Source organism: Uranotaenia lowii, chromosome 2, assembly GCF_029784155.1.
Source record: "Uranotaenia lowii strain MFRU-FL chromosome 2, ASM2978415v1, whole genome shotgun sequence".
NCBI lineage: Eukaryota > Metazoa > Arthropoda > Insecta > Diptera > Culicidae > Uranotaenia > Uranotaenia lowii.
Genome location: NC_073692.1, coordinates 371,618,698 through 371,632,497, shown reverse-complemented (window position 1 = coordinate 371,632,497; position 13,800 = coordinate 371,618,698). Strand labels below are relative to the sequence as shown.

The 13,800-nt window shown below is 41.8% G+C and overlaps 1 protein-coding gene across 1 annotated transcript; it reads right to left on the bottom strand.

Annotated features, from left to right (window-relative positions):
- Positions 1 to 6,284: 6,284 nt before the first annotated feature.
- Positions 6,285 to 8,778, bottom strand: LOC129749992 (probable tyrosyl-DNA phosphodiesterase). Its single transcript, XM_055745173.1, has 5 exons — positions 8,614 to 8,778; positions 8,401 to 8,481; positions 7,204 to 8,326; positions 6,565 to 7,150; positions 6,285 to 6,490 (listed from the first exon to the last, which is right to left on the bottom strand). The coding sequence occupies exons 1-5, from the start codon at positions 8,645 to 8,647 to the stop codon at positions 6,356 to 6,358; spliced, it is 1,959 nt and encodes a 652-aa protein (XP_055601148.1). The 5' UTR covers positions 8,648 to 8,778; the 3' UTR covers positions 6,285 to 6,355.
- Positions 8,779 to 13,800: the final 5,022 nt, after the last annotated feature.

The window sequence follows — 13,800 nt, the reverse complement described above, 5'->3', positions numbered from 1 at the left end:
GACAGAGGTGAGTGACTGAATGAACACAATGGTAGAATTTGTTCTGTATTGATTTGTTTTCGTTCGCGCTTCGAGTTTTCCAAACTGATTTTTAAAGTGATTAGTGATAATTCCGGTTCGCAAAAGGCCACCAACGAGTCATAAGGTGACAGCAAGCAACTTAAGAGAAAAAACGGGCATTTTTGTGCGTCCTAAGTGGAGAAAGCTGAAACCGGAAACTCCAACAAGAAGGAAAAAATAACAATCGACAGCTGCTGCTGCAACCAACAGGTGTCCAACAGGCGGATTCAAGTAAGTAAGGTGATTTTTCTTTTGTATACCGCTTGGCCAGAACAGCTTCCGGAATTTGTGTCATTACACAAATTACACGATATAAGCGATTAACGTGATTTTTTTTGTTTTCAGTGGTGCTGCCGATCTAGGTGCTTTCCCTGAGGTTATCACCGTGACATGCCGGAAATCATAAGCCCACAGCCCAGTCGCCAATAGGGATTATGGAATGCCGAGCACTGGTATCGAAGTCAACAAGGCTGCAGCAGCACCAGAGGGCAGCATTGGTTGGCAGTTTGTAGTGGATGCGAAAATTTGATTAAGTTTCTACCTCGTCATTACCGGAAACCATACCGGCAATTCTCCCTTTTTAACCATGGCCCTTATTCTGCGCCGCGCATGACGTGATGATAGTCGAGTCACCCAAGTCACTCTATTCCAGTTGTCGGTTTAGGTGAGGAACGTCACTTCGGATGAACTTTGTGAGTTCTTACCCTATTCTCGTAGTCACCGTGGGTGAGAATCGTCGCATTCGGGTGACGATTTTAGGTGACAATAGTCGGCACCTTTCCAGGTGGTGACGAGATAAAAATGAAATGAAAAATCATAATAATTACTGTAAAGAAGTTGTTTGTTGTTAAAATTCAATCAAAATTTATTACCTAGCATGTTTTAAGGCTTAAAATCATCAATAAATTTTTAAACGAGACGAGAATTTCTTATACATACACGTGTTGGAGATTAAGGGGGCTGGTTTTATTTAAAGGGGTTTCTGTTGCCAAATCTTCCCTGGCATCATGCAATCTAACTGTTGCCACTGATGCCAGGAGGAGATGTGCACGGTGCGAGTTATCTGGTCCATCCGGGCCCGGACCAGCTTAGTCTTCAACACCTCAATAAATAACGGTTCCATATCTGCCCTTATGCCCTTGATGGCAATCAAAATTGATTGCAAACTTCAATAAAACAAGAATATCTCCTATTAAAGTCGAAATCATTTTTATTCTGGCTTTTAGCGACTAATTATAACCTACCGCAATTGCTTGTTTGATATGGTTTGTAAACTACTTATGTTATACGTTTGATTGTGATTTTTAAATATGAAAGATCTAGCAATAAATAATTTATGCTAATCAGCTAAATCATTTTTTAGTAATCAAATCAAGGAAAATTCTGCTCCAAAACTACATAGGCAGTTACTTAACTCATTAATTCGAATCTGCCAGGAAAATGTGTGCGATGCTGCTGACCAACAAAAGATGCATTGGCCTATTGGCGTTGCTGAAGGAGTCGGTATTATTTGCACTAGGCGAAACGTAGGCGCGGGTTGTCTTTTTGAATCATCAACTATTGATGCAATTGGTTCCATGCAAAACTCCTCCACCAGGTGCCTGCAGAGTTGAACGTTTATGAACGCGCCAGTGTCATCGTCCTAAAAGGGAACGGAGAAATGTTTAATTTTTTTTGTTGGATCTAGCAAAAAATTGACAAACTGATTGGTTCCTCCCAGCGTGTGCTAGTTTTTTCCACATACTGCTGAAATGAATACGAAAGACAATTTTACTTACACCTTTTTTTATTAAACAGCAACTTAATTAATCGACCTGAAACAGCAGCTAACGTTTTCGAAGAGATCCGGAAGTTTAACATTGGCTTTTTTAAGGCTACAGCCAACCACTTCTGCGTTTATGTGGATTTTATCTCCAGTTCGGTGCTGTTTCCGGGCCCACATTGAGCTTGCATATACAGCAATATGAAAACTCCAATTTTACAACAACATTTGTCCCATTTTTGGTTTCAACCAGCTTGCTGAAAACATACAAACCGATACTGGTCCCGGAAGCAGTGGGATTTTCACTTGTTATTTTATAATTTAATTTTCGAAATTCGAAATGTAAACACCGGCACAAACAATTAGCGCAAATTTCGCCATTTTGACAGATGTGTTCATTTGGTCACTCACGTTGAATGAACCTCTGTCACTTTACTCGTATCGACTTCGGGAATAAGGTGACAAATCTCACGGTGACTCGAAGTGATGTGACAATCGTCACCTCATGCGCGGCGCAGAATAAGGGCCCATAAATTTTTTTGTTGATTGTCAGATCCGATTGCCGTTTCAATTCAGCAATTCAAGTTAATTCTGAACCCACAATTCGGTTTTAAATTGAATTTATAACTGATTCTTTGCAACCTACAATTTTGATTGAATTTCTAACAACTCCGCTTTACAGTAATTTTCGTTATATTTCTTTTTTTTTCTTACTCGTCATCACCTAGAAGGTACCGCCAATTGTCACCTTAAATCGTAAAGGTATGAACCAAATAAAGATGTTACAAAAAAAACTTATCGGTAACAAACAGTTTGAAATTTAATTCAGCCAAATTGAGCAGAAATCCCTAAAAAACCCCTCAACTCCAACACGTTTATAAAAAGAAATTTTCGTCGTTTAAAATTTGATAGATAATTGAAAGCTTTAAAACATGCTGGATATATTTTTTGATTGATTTCTAACAACTAACAACTCCGGTTTACTGTAATTTTCGTAATTTTTCATTTCATTTCCATCTCGTCGTCACCTGAAAACGTACCGACAATTGTCACCTAAAATCGTCACCCGAATGCGACGATTCTCACCCACGGTGACTACGAGAATAGGGTAAGAACTCACTAAGTTCATCCGAAGTGACAATCCTCACCTAAACCGACTGCTGGAATAGAGTGACTTGGGTGACTCTACTATCGTCACGTCACTCGAGGCGCAGAATAAGGGCCATTATTAATGGTTCAAGTTGTTGATAAAAAGTGTAGTGCGGTAAAGGTACAGTCTCATTAGAAAGAACCGAAACATTTTATATTCAAACCTCTTAAAACTGTCTTAAATAAGATCACAGGAAATATGCAGTTATCTAAGATGGACAAGGTGAAGTTGTGTCAGAATGTATGATACATTGTCGAAATATTTAAATTGTGTCAAACTATAATCGTTAGTCTTTAGCAGAAAACGGAAGGCGATTGGAATATTTCCAAAAAAATACGATGAGAAATAGTAATTGAAATCAGGATCCATACATGAACTTATCTCGAAGGACAGTAAGTGATAATGCCCGTGTACTCAGCTGATACAACTTGGTGAGCTCTTTCCATGTTATTAATTTATTTAAAAAAACTTTTTATCATGAGAATATTTTGAGGTTTATATTGTTTTGTTTGCTCAGGTTATTATTATTTTAATAATTTCATTATTACAGTTGGTTTTACGAGATGTCGACTGTATGTTTGTTATATATATTTATTTCCGGCAAATCAGTCCAATTATGTTTAACAAACGAAATTAATTTTTAAACCGACGTTTCGATGTCGTATGACATCATCTTCAGGGGTTCTACAATTATTTATGTGTAATTATAAAAGTTGTGTGTGTGATGTTCGCTTATTTTTAACTCTACTTACAAAAATTGTCGTTACCCCTGAAGATGATGCCATACGACATCGAAACGTCGGTTTAAAAATAAATTTCGTTTGTTAAACATAATTGGACTAATTTATTATTACATTTTGATTTTTTTCCAATGTACAACAACTCAAAAAACAGTAGTTGGTTTCAAGGTAAGATGGTGAAAAATGGGAAAAAAATCTGTAACTTTTTATTTATTATATTTATATTCAAAATAGCTTAACTCTATTGAAGGGGATCAGCGGGGGGTAGGACAGGGCATCAAACAAACGGAAAACTGATATATGATGGATTGTGGGTTCAAGCCAGCCGGAGTATCTCGGCAAATTTGGAATCATGAGTAAGGTTACTCAGGTACTTTTTCAGGATTCCTAGTTTGTTTCGAACAGTTGGAAGGGAGTTAAATGAGTCAAACCTGTCCCAAGCCAGTGGTAACGGACCCCTTGGTTGTGTTGCGAATATTGTTGATGAGTTAAGCATTACCAATATTTGAATGTGCGATCGAGACTTCCCGTACCGACTCGGGTCGAAAGACCTATCAGCCACTGATGGGTTCAACTACATACATACATACATACACATATCTAAAACGACGAACTATTGGAGCGCTGATGTGGTCTAGTGGATAGGCTGGCGCGAGTCTGGTAACCCAGGCGTACTGGGTTCGATTCCCGGTATCGGCAAGAAAAACTTTTGGGCTCGAATCCCATAAGTTGCCGATAGGTAAGATGTGTTTCATTTTATAAATAATTATATATTTCAGAGGGAATGCATCTGGGGTAAATCTGAAGAGACTATTGCAAGCGGAGTGGATTGCCAACCATTGTAGGTCTCTGAAGGTTGTGGATGCCTTCTCTCGACGAACCATCGGCCGTGGAAGCCTGAGAAGCAATTCGAAGGCCAAGCCACAGAGACATAGGCTGGACCTTGCTACCGATGGGGGAACCATACATACATACATACATATCTAAAACGACGAACTATCAGGCTAGATGAAGAATGACGGAAACCAATATAGACTGTTATGAACTAAGTGTATTTCCGTGATAAATTAAGCCAATTCTGTTATAAATCAGGGTAATCTTCAATATAGCTTGCATTTTCTGCACTATATGTTTGATAACTCATCCAAAATCCTACCGATTCGTCTCAGAGCAAGAAACATTATTTTTTTTCTGGAAGCAGAATAACTGTTTCAGCGTATACTTCAGGATAAACACAAAATCAGCGTAGCTTCGTTTAGCCGTTTGTTTTCCTTTTATGCCATATTTTTAGGTTCGAGCCCTTTTCAAGGACATTTCGTACAGCTTTCTCAGATCTTCCAATTTTCTAAATGATCTGAACATTGCAGTACCTCACGTCCTCCTTGAACTAGAATTGGACCTATAGGTAGCAAGGTCACACAGCAAGTACATTAAACGTTTGTATGTCAAAATCTTTCCACTATTAAATTTTGTCAAGTTACTTATACGAAAGTCGGATTGGGTGTTTCGACTAAACAATTGTTAACATTTAAAGTCAAAGAAATGAACCAAGAATCAACTTTCTCTGAAAACGACAAATGATTTTAATTGTTTCGAAAATGTTTTCCGTTACGCTGTGGTGTTTTTGATGATACCAAAAACATAAAAAGTGGCTCCAGAGATGAAGAAAATGTTCACCCCAATTTTCGTCTTTTGGTTGGAGGCAAGCAAATTTCTGCATAACAACATAGATATCGTCGTCGATTCAATACATGTTCAATACAATGTTGTTTTAAAGGAACACTATAACTTAAATCAAATTAACTCTGAAACACGCTGGTATTTTTAAATCATATGTATTCACAAAAACAATAAAAGATTAAAAGGAGTTGACAAACGTTTTGTTTTCCCTTGATTTAGACTCGATGAAGCGCAAACATCTTTGTACACTTAATGAACTATGTTTAGTAGAAATTTGCAAACTTGTTTCGCAACCAACTAACTATTTCAAAAATTGTTTAGAGATTGATGACTTTTATAAGTACGAATCAGAATAACGGCATCGGTTATTCTTAATCAATTTACGACTTGTGCAGAAAAAATCTTTTTTGTGAACATCTTAAAGTGAAAAAAACGAACACACACATTTAAAGGATATCTCAGTGAAACTTCATGTTCTTTGAAAAGATCTAAATTCTAAGACTACAGCGTACATCTTTCAAGGATATAATGGCTAGCATCTTACTTATGCTAACACCACCAGCCACCAGAAATAGTACTATGTATGCCGTGATCGAGACTCGATCTCATGACCTCTGGCTCAGAAGACTTAAACGCTATCCTCTAGGCCACGGTCGGCGACGTTCCATTAACATCTATTCTTGCAGGTCTGAAACGAACACTGTTACAAGCTTTCTTCACCAAACAGACTTTTAATAGTTTCTGTCTCGCCCTTTGAATCCCGATTACCGCCTAAGTTATTTGGTTTTCTATCACTTTCAACAACAGAAGAAGAAAAAATCTGCTTGATAATACAAAACATATATTTTAAGGTGAGTATAGAAAAATACAATACAGATAAAACATACTGGATAGTAACAAACAAGGAAAACATTCTCACCACGAAAATATTTCTGTCCCTAGTTACACTGAACAGAAACTAGACTATCTTCGTAGGTAATCCATAAAAAACGGTGTATCCTCGGGAGCGTACGGAATGATGGGTTCATCGTAAGGCATTGGAAATTTTGGATGCTTTTTTCCAGGTTTACTTTCCATCGGGAAAAAATTTTCCTCAATCTGAAACGTAGAAATGCAAATAAAATGACTATGAATGGCTGCCTTGAATTGTTGAAGATTAAATTAATACAAACCACAAATTTCGGCAAAAATAAAACGCCTGCCTCGTAGCTGTTGATTCTAAGCGGTGGTTCAAATTTGGCCGATTTATTGAACACACCCCATGCTGCTTTCGAAAGGTTGGCCGAGGTCAGCAGAAACCAGTACAATCCCCGATGAGACCACCGGCAGTACGTTTTGATGTGCGGCACCGCCTTGGTTCGATTGCGACAGTCACTTCGCCACTGGTGCAGATATTCCCTCAACCATAGTTGCTTATCGTGGGTGGCCTTCATGTACGGTAAACAACCTCCCCCTAGTAGATTGTCATGGCTATTACGGACATTGGAAAAGCTAGGAAAAATCATCTTAAATGCCGGCACCCTACGAAGGCCTAAGGGAGCGGAGTCCTTGCGGAAGTTTGCCATAAGCTCAGAACAAACCCACGCCTGAGGGTTCAGCCCCAAACTTCCTATACTGGAACTTTGCGCCACCAACGGACAGGCATCGTCTATTGGAGCTGAATGTTTACCAAGCAGATAACCCAATCGCGGGTGGCCCCAAAGTGGTCCTTTGGCTGTGCTAAGATGGCCACCGGGAACCGAAGCCACCAGGAAAACGCTGAAATAATATATCGTTAAACAATTGTCTTAATGCTGATTTTGAAAACATACTTCACGGAACTAAAATCGGTTTTCTGCACCCTCGCCACCCAAGGTTGAACTTGTGTTATTTTGTATGCATTCAAGTATGTTATCAAACTATCACGGAATCCTGTCTTGCTCTCTCCGAAACCGGTATCGGCGTCCTCCGGAACTGCTGGCAGCTTCGGACTAACCCACAGACCTTGAGTTCGGTTGTGCCAATCATCTTCATACAAATTAGCTGTGGAAATAACTACACGCATCGAACCGTCCTTGTAGCCATACAGACCCATCTTGGTATGGTGCACTCCAAAGGGAGTAGGAATGTGAACTTTCACGGCTGTTACATTCGGTTTTTTAGAAGACACCATTTTCAACTCTGGCGATTCGTCTCCATACAGAATCAACAGTGGACGGTCTTCATATCCTGCGAAATAGTAGTGACCCAATAGCCAACCAATGTCCACCATAAAGTTCATCTGAAACGAACATTCCAAATCTCCAAGACTACTGTCCAGCAACTCCTGGAAGGTAATTGAAAGTGGCTCCGTATGGGTCACCTTGGCATCCGTAATGGTTGTGAGGAAGAAATTGTACGGAGCCGCAGCCGCTAGCTTTTTGGCCATCTGCCCCTTTGGTGCCACCACCGGATAGTAATCATGGATGTTCCGGGTGATCACCTTCTTCAGTTGAATGCCTTGTTCTTTAGAGGGCTGCTGCTTCTGTCTATTGACATCGGAACTCGTGGAAGGTTTTGGTTCCACCTTGTTCTTTATTTCTTCAGAAGCCCGTTGCTGAGCCATTTTTGCCCGTCGTTCAGCAAATAAGTCAGCCACAGCTGATTTGCTTTTATCGGTATTGATCTTCTTAGGACTCGTATTGGGTGCAGTTACTTTTCCAATGTTTGGACTTCTCGAAGAAGCTTTCGTTTCCGATGCCTTTAAGTCTTCGTTAGGAGTATTTTTCGGCTCTACTCTCTGACCAGGATTTAATTTGGATTGTTTGGCCGGTGGCAACTTCTGAGCGCCGATCAAGTCGGGATAAATTTGAGCTAATAGTTTGAGCTGATCGATAACCACTTCTTTGCTGCTGGACAATTCCTCCGGTATAGTATACTTATCCTTGGAAACTGCTGCCGATAGAATCGATTCTACTGAAAATTAGTTTATAAAAAAAAACTTGTCTGTAAATTGATGCCTGTTTTTGTTTAATTTTTCACCAACTTACAATGGGGGTGTGAGAATTCCTTGAAGTGGATTGGATTTTTACGATAGCAATCCGAGCCATACTGACAAACTTTATCAGGAACTGTGAAAATCATGTTTAAAAAGAAAAAGCACTTTAGGGGTATGTTTTTTTAATCTTTTAAAAAATCTTTCAAATGTTTGGATTATACCTTGCCAATTTGGAATGAAGAATATCCTCTTTTAAATTACTCACCTTTATCCGAAGTCTTCCTTTTAGAACTGTCCATTTTGAGATTCTTACAAAAACTGTACACTACTGGAACTATCAATGAAGAAGTTTAAATTCCTCACCTTTTATTCTCATCGGATTAAAAAGCAAAATATAACTGAGATAGCTCATGCACTATTCGAAGATGGCTAAACGATAGAACCAGTTTTATGCGACGACGTGATCAAAACAAAAACCGCCAAAAACAGTTTATCATCATCGATGATTAATCGAAGTGAGCTTGTACACAGGGATGCCAGGCACCAGGTGTTGACGATATAAATCAGGACAATTTGGAAAAAAGTCTGTGTATGTCTGTGCCAAGGAAGATCTCAACCCGAATAGCAAAGACCGTGGTATTAAGATAACTGAACAATGATTTTCAATTTAACAATCAATTTCATCGTAGTTTCTAAATATCTTTCTACCTCATTTAATTATGTAATCACCATAATTTTCAAAGTCACCGTGAAGTATATCGTCTATTCAAAATATTTCATAGTTGCCAAAAATGACAGAAGTACGGTATCACAATAATTTTCTTGTGATTATTATTGTTACAGTATACTTCATGGTAAAATGAAAATCCAAACGAAACGCTAATTGGTTAATTTCCGCTTCTTTTACACATTCACATTTTATCGTGTAGAGAAAATTTTCGTGTTCACGCGCGCGCCATTTTTTTCGGAAGAGTTTGTCTTGGATTTCACGCTGGAAATCCTAGAATTTGAACAAATTCCGCATCCAAACTGGCCGGAAGTGGAACGGAAGGCGATTGGTGTAGAATATCAACTCTGATGATGGTGGTGAGTACTTTTATGGCACATTTTACTGGATTTTTGAACTAACTATAAACTGATTGAAAATAATTTTGTTTCGTTGCAGCGGCCAGAATTTCCACGATTCCGCAGCTCCAGCTTTCATTGCGGACCACACACGATACCTGAAGTAAAAAAAAAAAGATGTTCCAAGGCATAACTCGGATAGGACGGCTAGGTATTTTCGGGGTCTGGGGTTTGGAAATCTGCAGGAATCGAGCCGTGTCCTAAGAAATAGCATACGTGGATTTGCCGAGCCGCCACAATTTTGTAGTGTGGGTGCTTCCCGTGATTGGTAAAGTGACGAGTTAGATTTAAAAATTGTCGAGACTTCCTGAAATAAATTTACAAATAAGTTTCGCCGTTTACCCTAAGCTCTAGCTCTGGCAACCCTAAACCGTCGGATATCACCGGCTATTTGAAGCTAATGGACGAAAATCATATTTATCTTCGGGTAAATAAAAAGTACACTTGCGTACTTACGCTTTTTCTTTCCTACCGCTCTAATTGAGCTCAACCCGGTACACCTAACCGGAACAACCGAACGGTCACTCAAACTATTAAAGGAAATACAATATTTTAGTGGAAAATTGCGCAGTAAGGAATTTCTATCACCTAACCTCTTCCGACTCACTGAACCGCGAGCACTCAAATCACGCGCAACAAGCAAAATAGATTCCACCTACTAGAAAGAATACGTTAAAAGAATGATCGGAACAACGAGTAATCAATACATACGGTTTTCTCAAAAAAACTATTCACTAAAAACTAACTAACTGCCAGGTCAGGAAAAAACGTGTCGCAGTTTCGATCAATTTTCTAACAATGACAATTCCTTTTCGGCGCCAACGCGTTGACGTTTGTCCGATCCCGTACCAAGGTTGCCAGTTGTGCTAACACCCCAACCCGTAACGTCGTAGTCAATCGACTTTACTATCCTCCTGCACGTCCAACAGAGCAACCTTTACCGCTGGTCTTTGAAGAATAGATCCGTCGCGAGTATCCACGTCGACCTTGTGAACTTGTCCGTCTCGTCCTGGATAAGTCTTCACCACTTTACCTCGAAGCCATCCGTTGCGCACGGACTCGTCTACGATGACCACTAGATCGCCGACCTTCAGCGGCTGCATTTCCGCTAACCATTTCGTCCTGCAGGCTATAGTAGGTAGATAAGCTTGCACCCAGCGCTTCCGAAACTGGTTTGTTAAGTGTTGAATAACCTTCCAGTTTGGTCGAAGAGGCGCAGCGTCGTCGATTGGTACCCTTGGTGGTTTGCTGTCTTCACCGGAACTTAGCCAAAGGAAATGATTTGGAGTCAGCACTTTTTCCTTGGGATCCTCCAGCGGCACGAACGTCAGCGAATGGGAGTTGACTATCAATTTTGCTTCCGAGAGCAATGTTCGCAGTCCTTCATCGTCTAGCCTTTGATGGTGCGCCTTCTCCGAACTGGCTCTCATCCGGGGAATGTAGTAACGTAGCTTGTACTCGATCAGCACCGTCTCGATATTGGCATGGTAAAATCGCAGGATCAAAGAAGTGATGACATTATGATCTTTTGGTACTATCACAGGATTTCGCACGTCTAACGAATAATGAGCCGCTTGAGGGTCGATTCCGCTCGCCATCCGAAGAACACCGGACTCATCGATCATCGGCGTTAGCTTCGCTAGGACACTTCCCTTGCCGATACGCTTCCACTGCTTCGATGAAGGCTCAGAACTGCTTCTAAGCGCCTTAATTTCTCCTGCAAACACCTGTCGCTGCACAGCTCGCCAAATGGCTGTGTCCACCGACACATAATCATCACGATTCAGACCACCACAGGACTCACTAGATTCCACAGGATCCCGTTTGAAGCGCTTAAAGCGGTGCGCAAAATGATACAGGTTAGCAATTCGGTTGAGTAGACCACCACACCGCGAGCAATTTTCCATGTTAACTACAAAATTATCTCCAGTAGTCACCCCAACCCGTTTCAGAACGTGTTTGGAGTGCGACTGCCAACGAGGTATCTCAAAACCAGCTGATCGGTTGACCAGACTCAGTTCCAAAGCCAGTTTCGTTGCCTCTTCAATGGCACAGCTCGCAAAGAAAACGTCAACATTTGTGTTGTCAACAATTGTTTCAGCAGCTTCCGGATAACGATCTTTATGTTCCTGGGCGTTTCCATTCTTAGCAAACTGTGCTGAACACGAGGAGCACATTGCCCCGAACGTTGCGACGTCCATGTACACGTCGAGCGCAGCTTCTGAATTCTCCTGATACAAATATCGTTGTGCGTTTCTATCTGCCGGACGAATAATCAACTGGAACATCTCCCTTATGTCCCCAGCGATGGCATACTGTTTCTGTCGGAATTGGCAGAGGACAGATAGAAGGGGCTTCACCAAATCCGGACCTTTCAAAAGCTGGGAGCTCAGAAAGATTCCTCCATACGTAGCCGCAGCATCCCAGAATACACGCACCTTTGTTAACTTGCTCGGATGTCGCACTGCGCTGATTGGCAGGTGCCAAATCTTTCCGTCGTCACTGTTGCGGAGCTCGTCTGACGTTGCTTTGTGAACGTACCTCTTGTGTAGACAATCGTTCATTTGTTTGTCAATATTAGTTTTCAGTTCGGGATCTTTCAGCAAGCGCTTTTCAAAACAACCGCGTCGACGTACTGCCTTGGTAAATTTGTTCGGAAAAACCGGCTCATCGCTTTTCCAAAGCAATCCAGTTTGGAACTTTCCGGATGGTATATGAACTGTCGTCTTTTCGAGCAATCTTCTGGCCCGTCGATCTTCGTCGGATTCGGGCGGATTCAATCCGGATATCGCCAGGTTTTCGAATTCAAGATACTGCTGGACCGGTTCATGGAGCTCGCGGCTATCGGATCTCTCGCAGACATGGACGAAAGCACTACCTCTCGTCTCAGGTGCTCGTCTTCCACCGAATATTGCCCATCCAAGGCGAAATTTAGCAGCAATAGGTTCTCCTCCGGATCTTTCCCTTTTCTTCAAAGCTAAGTTGAGCTGGGCATTATCGACACCGATAAGAATTCGTGGCACGGCCGTCCGGTAGCTGCTGATGGGAAGTCCACTCAGATGGGGGAATTGCTTCGAGAGACTCTCATAATCCAGGCTCTGCTTCGGTAATTCCAAGCTCTCAACGGTTCTTACGTTCGCCAGCTGATGGATGCGATTGTTCGATGCACCTGAGATACCTATCTCGACCTTACGAGAGTTACTCTCACTTCTCGTGACGTTACTAGTCCACTGCAAGCAAAGCGGAATTCTTTCGCCCACCAAGCCCAGTTCGTCGATAAGTTCGTCTTCGACCAGCGTCAGGTCGGATCCGTCATCCAGAAAAGCAAATGTGGACACCGACTTCCCGTTCGCGTGAAGAGTCACGGGAAGTATTTTGAAGAAAGTGGTGCCTTGCTGGTGTTGATGATGGGCAGTTACCGATACCGAAGATTCCGATCCTTGACTCTTGAGAGTCGAACAACTTCCTGGATGTAGCAGTTTATGGTGGGGCTCAGGGCATCCATTGATCCCGCAAGGCTGCTTGTTTCGGCAAGGCCACCTTCCATGCGGCGCCAGGCAACGCCTACACATTCCAATTTCACTGATGAAACTCAGCTTCTCTTCGAGCGGCAACGTTTCGAACTGCTTACAAGTTCGGACTCTGTGCGTTGTACTTTTGCACATCAGGCACGGCTTTAGCACCGGAGTAACTTTCGAAGCCGGTGGTCCAGGCGCTGAGGACACGGAGGCGGAATGTGCGTTCAAATAAACTGGCTTCTCCTTTCTCACAACACCTTTTGTGGCTTTTTCATTCAGACCAACATCCGACGTCAATTTCACCTTGCATGCCGCTGTTCGATAAGCCGACACAAACGCACAGAAATCGCCAAGCGATGGTTCCGGAAGAGCTGCTAACTTCATACCCCATTGTAGCTGCAAGTCGGGTGGAAGCTTAGCAACAAGCTCTGCCAGCAATAGTGGATTGTCCAAATGGGTGTTCAGTTTCGCTGACTGCATGTACGTCACCATGTTGCGTACCTCTCTGCCGAACGTCACAAGCGTCTCCAATTTCGTCACAGACGGCTGAGCGGTTTTCCGGATCTTGGATAGCAGACAGTATACAATTTGGTCTGGCCTTCCACACTCGGCTCGTAGGATGTCGATAATTTCCGGGATTGCATCCGGCAGCGTTAGAATATTCTGAACCTTTTCGCGAGCGCTACCAACAAGACTTTTCTGTAGCCTAGCAAGGTTCTCGTCGGGTTGTATGCCACACATGGCCGTTGTCGATTCAAATGCACTCAAGAACATGGGCCACTCGAGTGGGTCCCCGGAAAACTTGGGGA

Bases quoted from the DNA above. Each gene is read 5' to 3' on its own strand.
- LOC129749992 (XM_055745173.1), bottom strand. From the start codon at position 8,647: ATGGACAGTTCTAAAAGGAAGACTTCGGATAAAG. The intron at 7,151-7,203 runs GTATGTTTTCAA...ATATTATTTCAG, and splicing joins ACCGATTTTAGTTCCGTGAA to CGTTTTCCTGGTGGCTTCGG. The intron at 6,491-6,564 runs GTTTGTATTAAT...TCTACGTTTCAG, and splicing joins TATTTTTGCCGAAATTTGTG to ATTGAGGAAAATTTTTTCCC.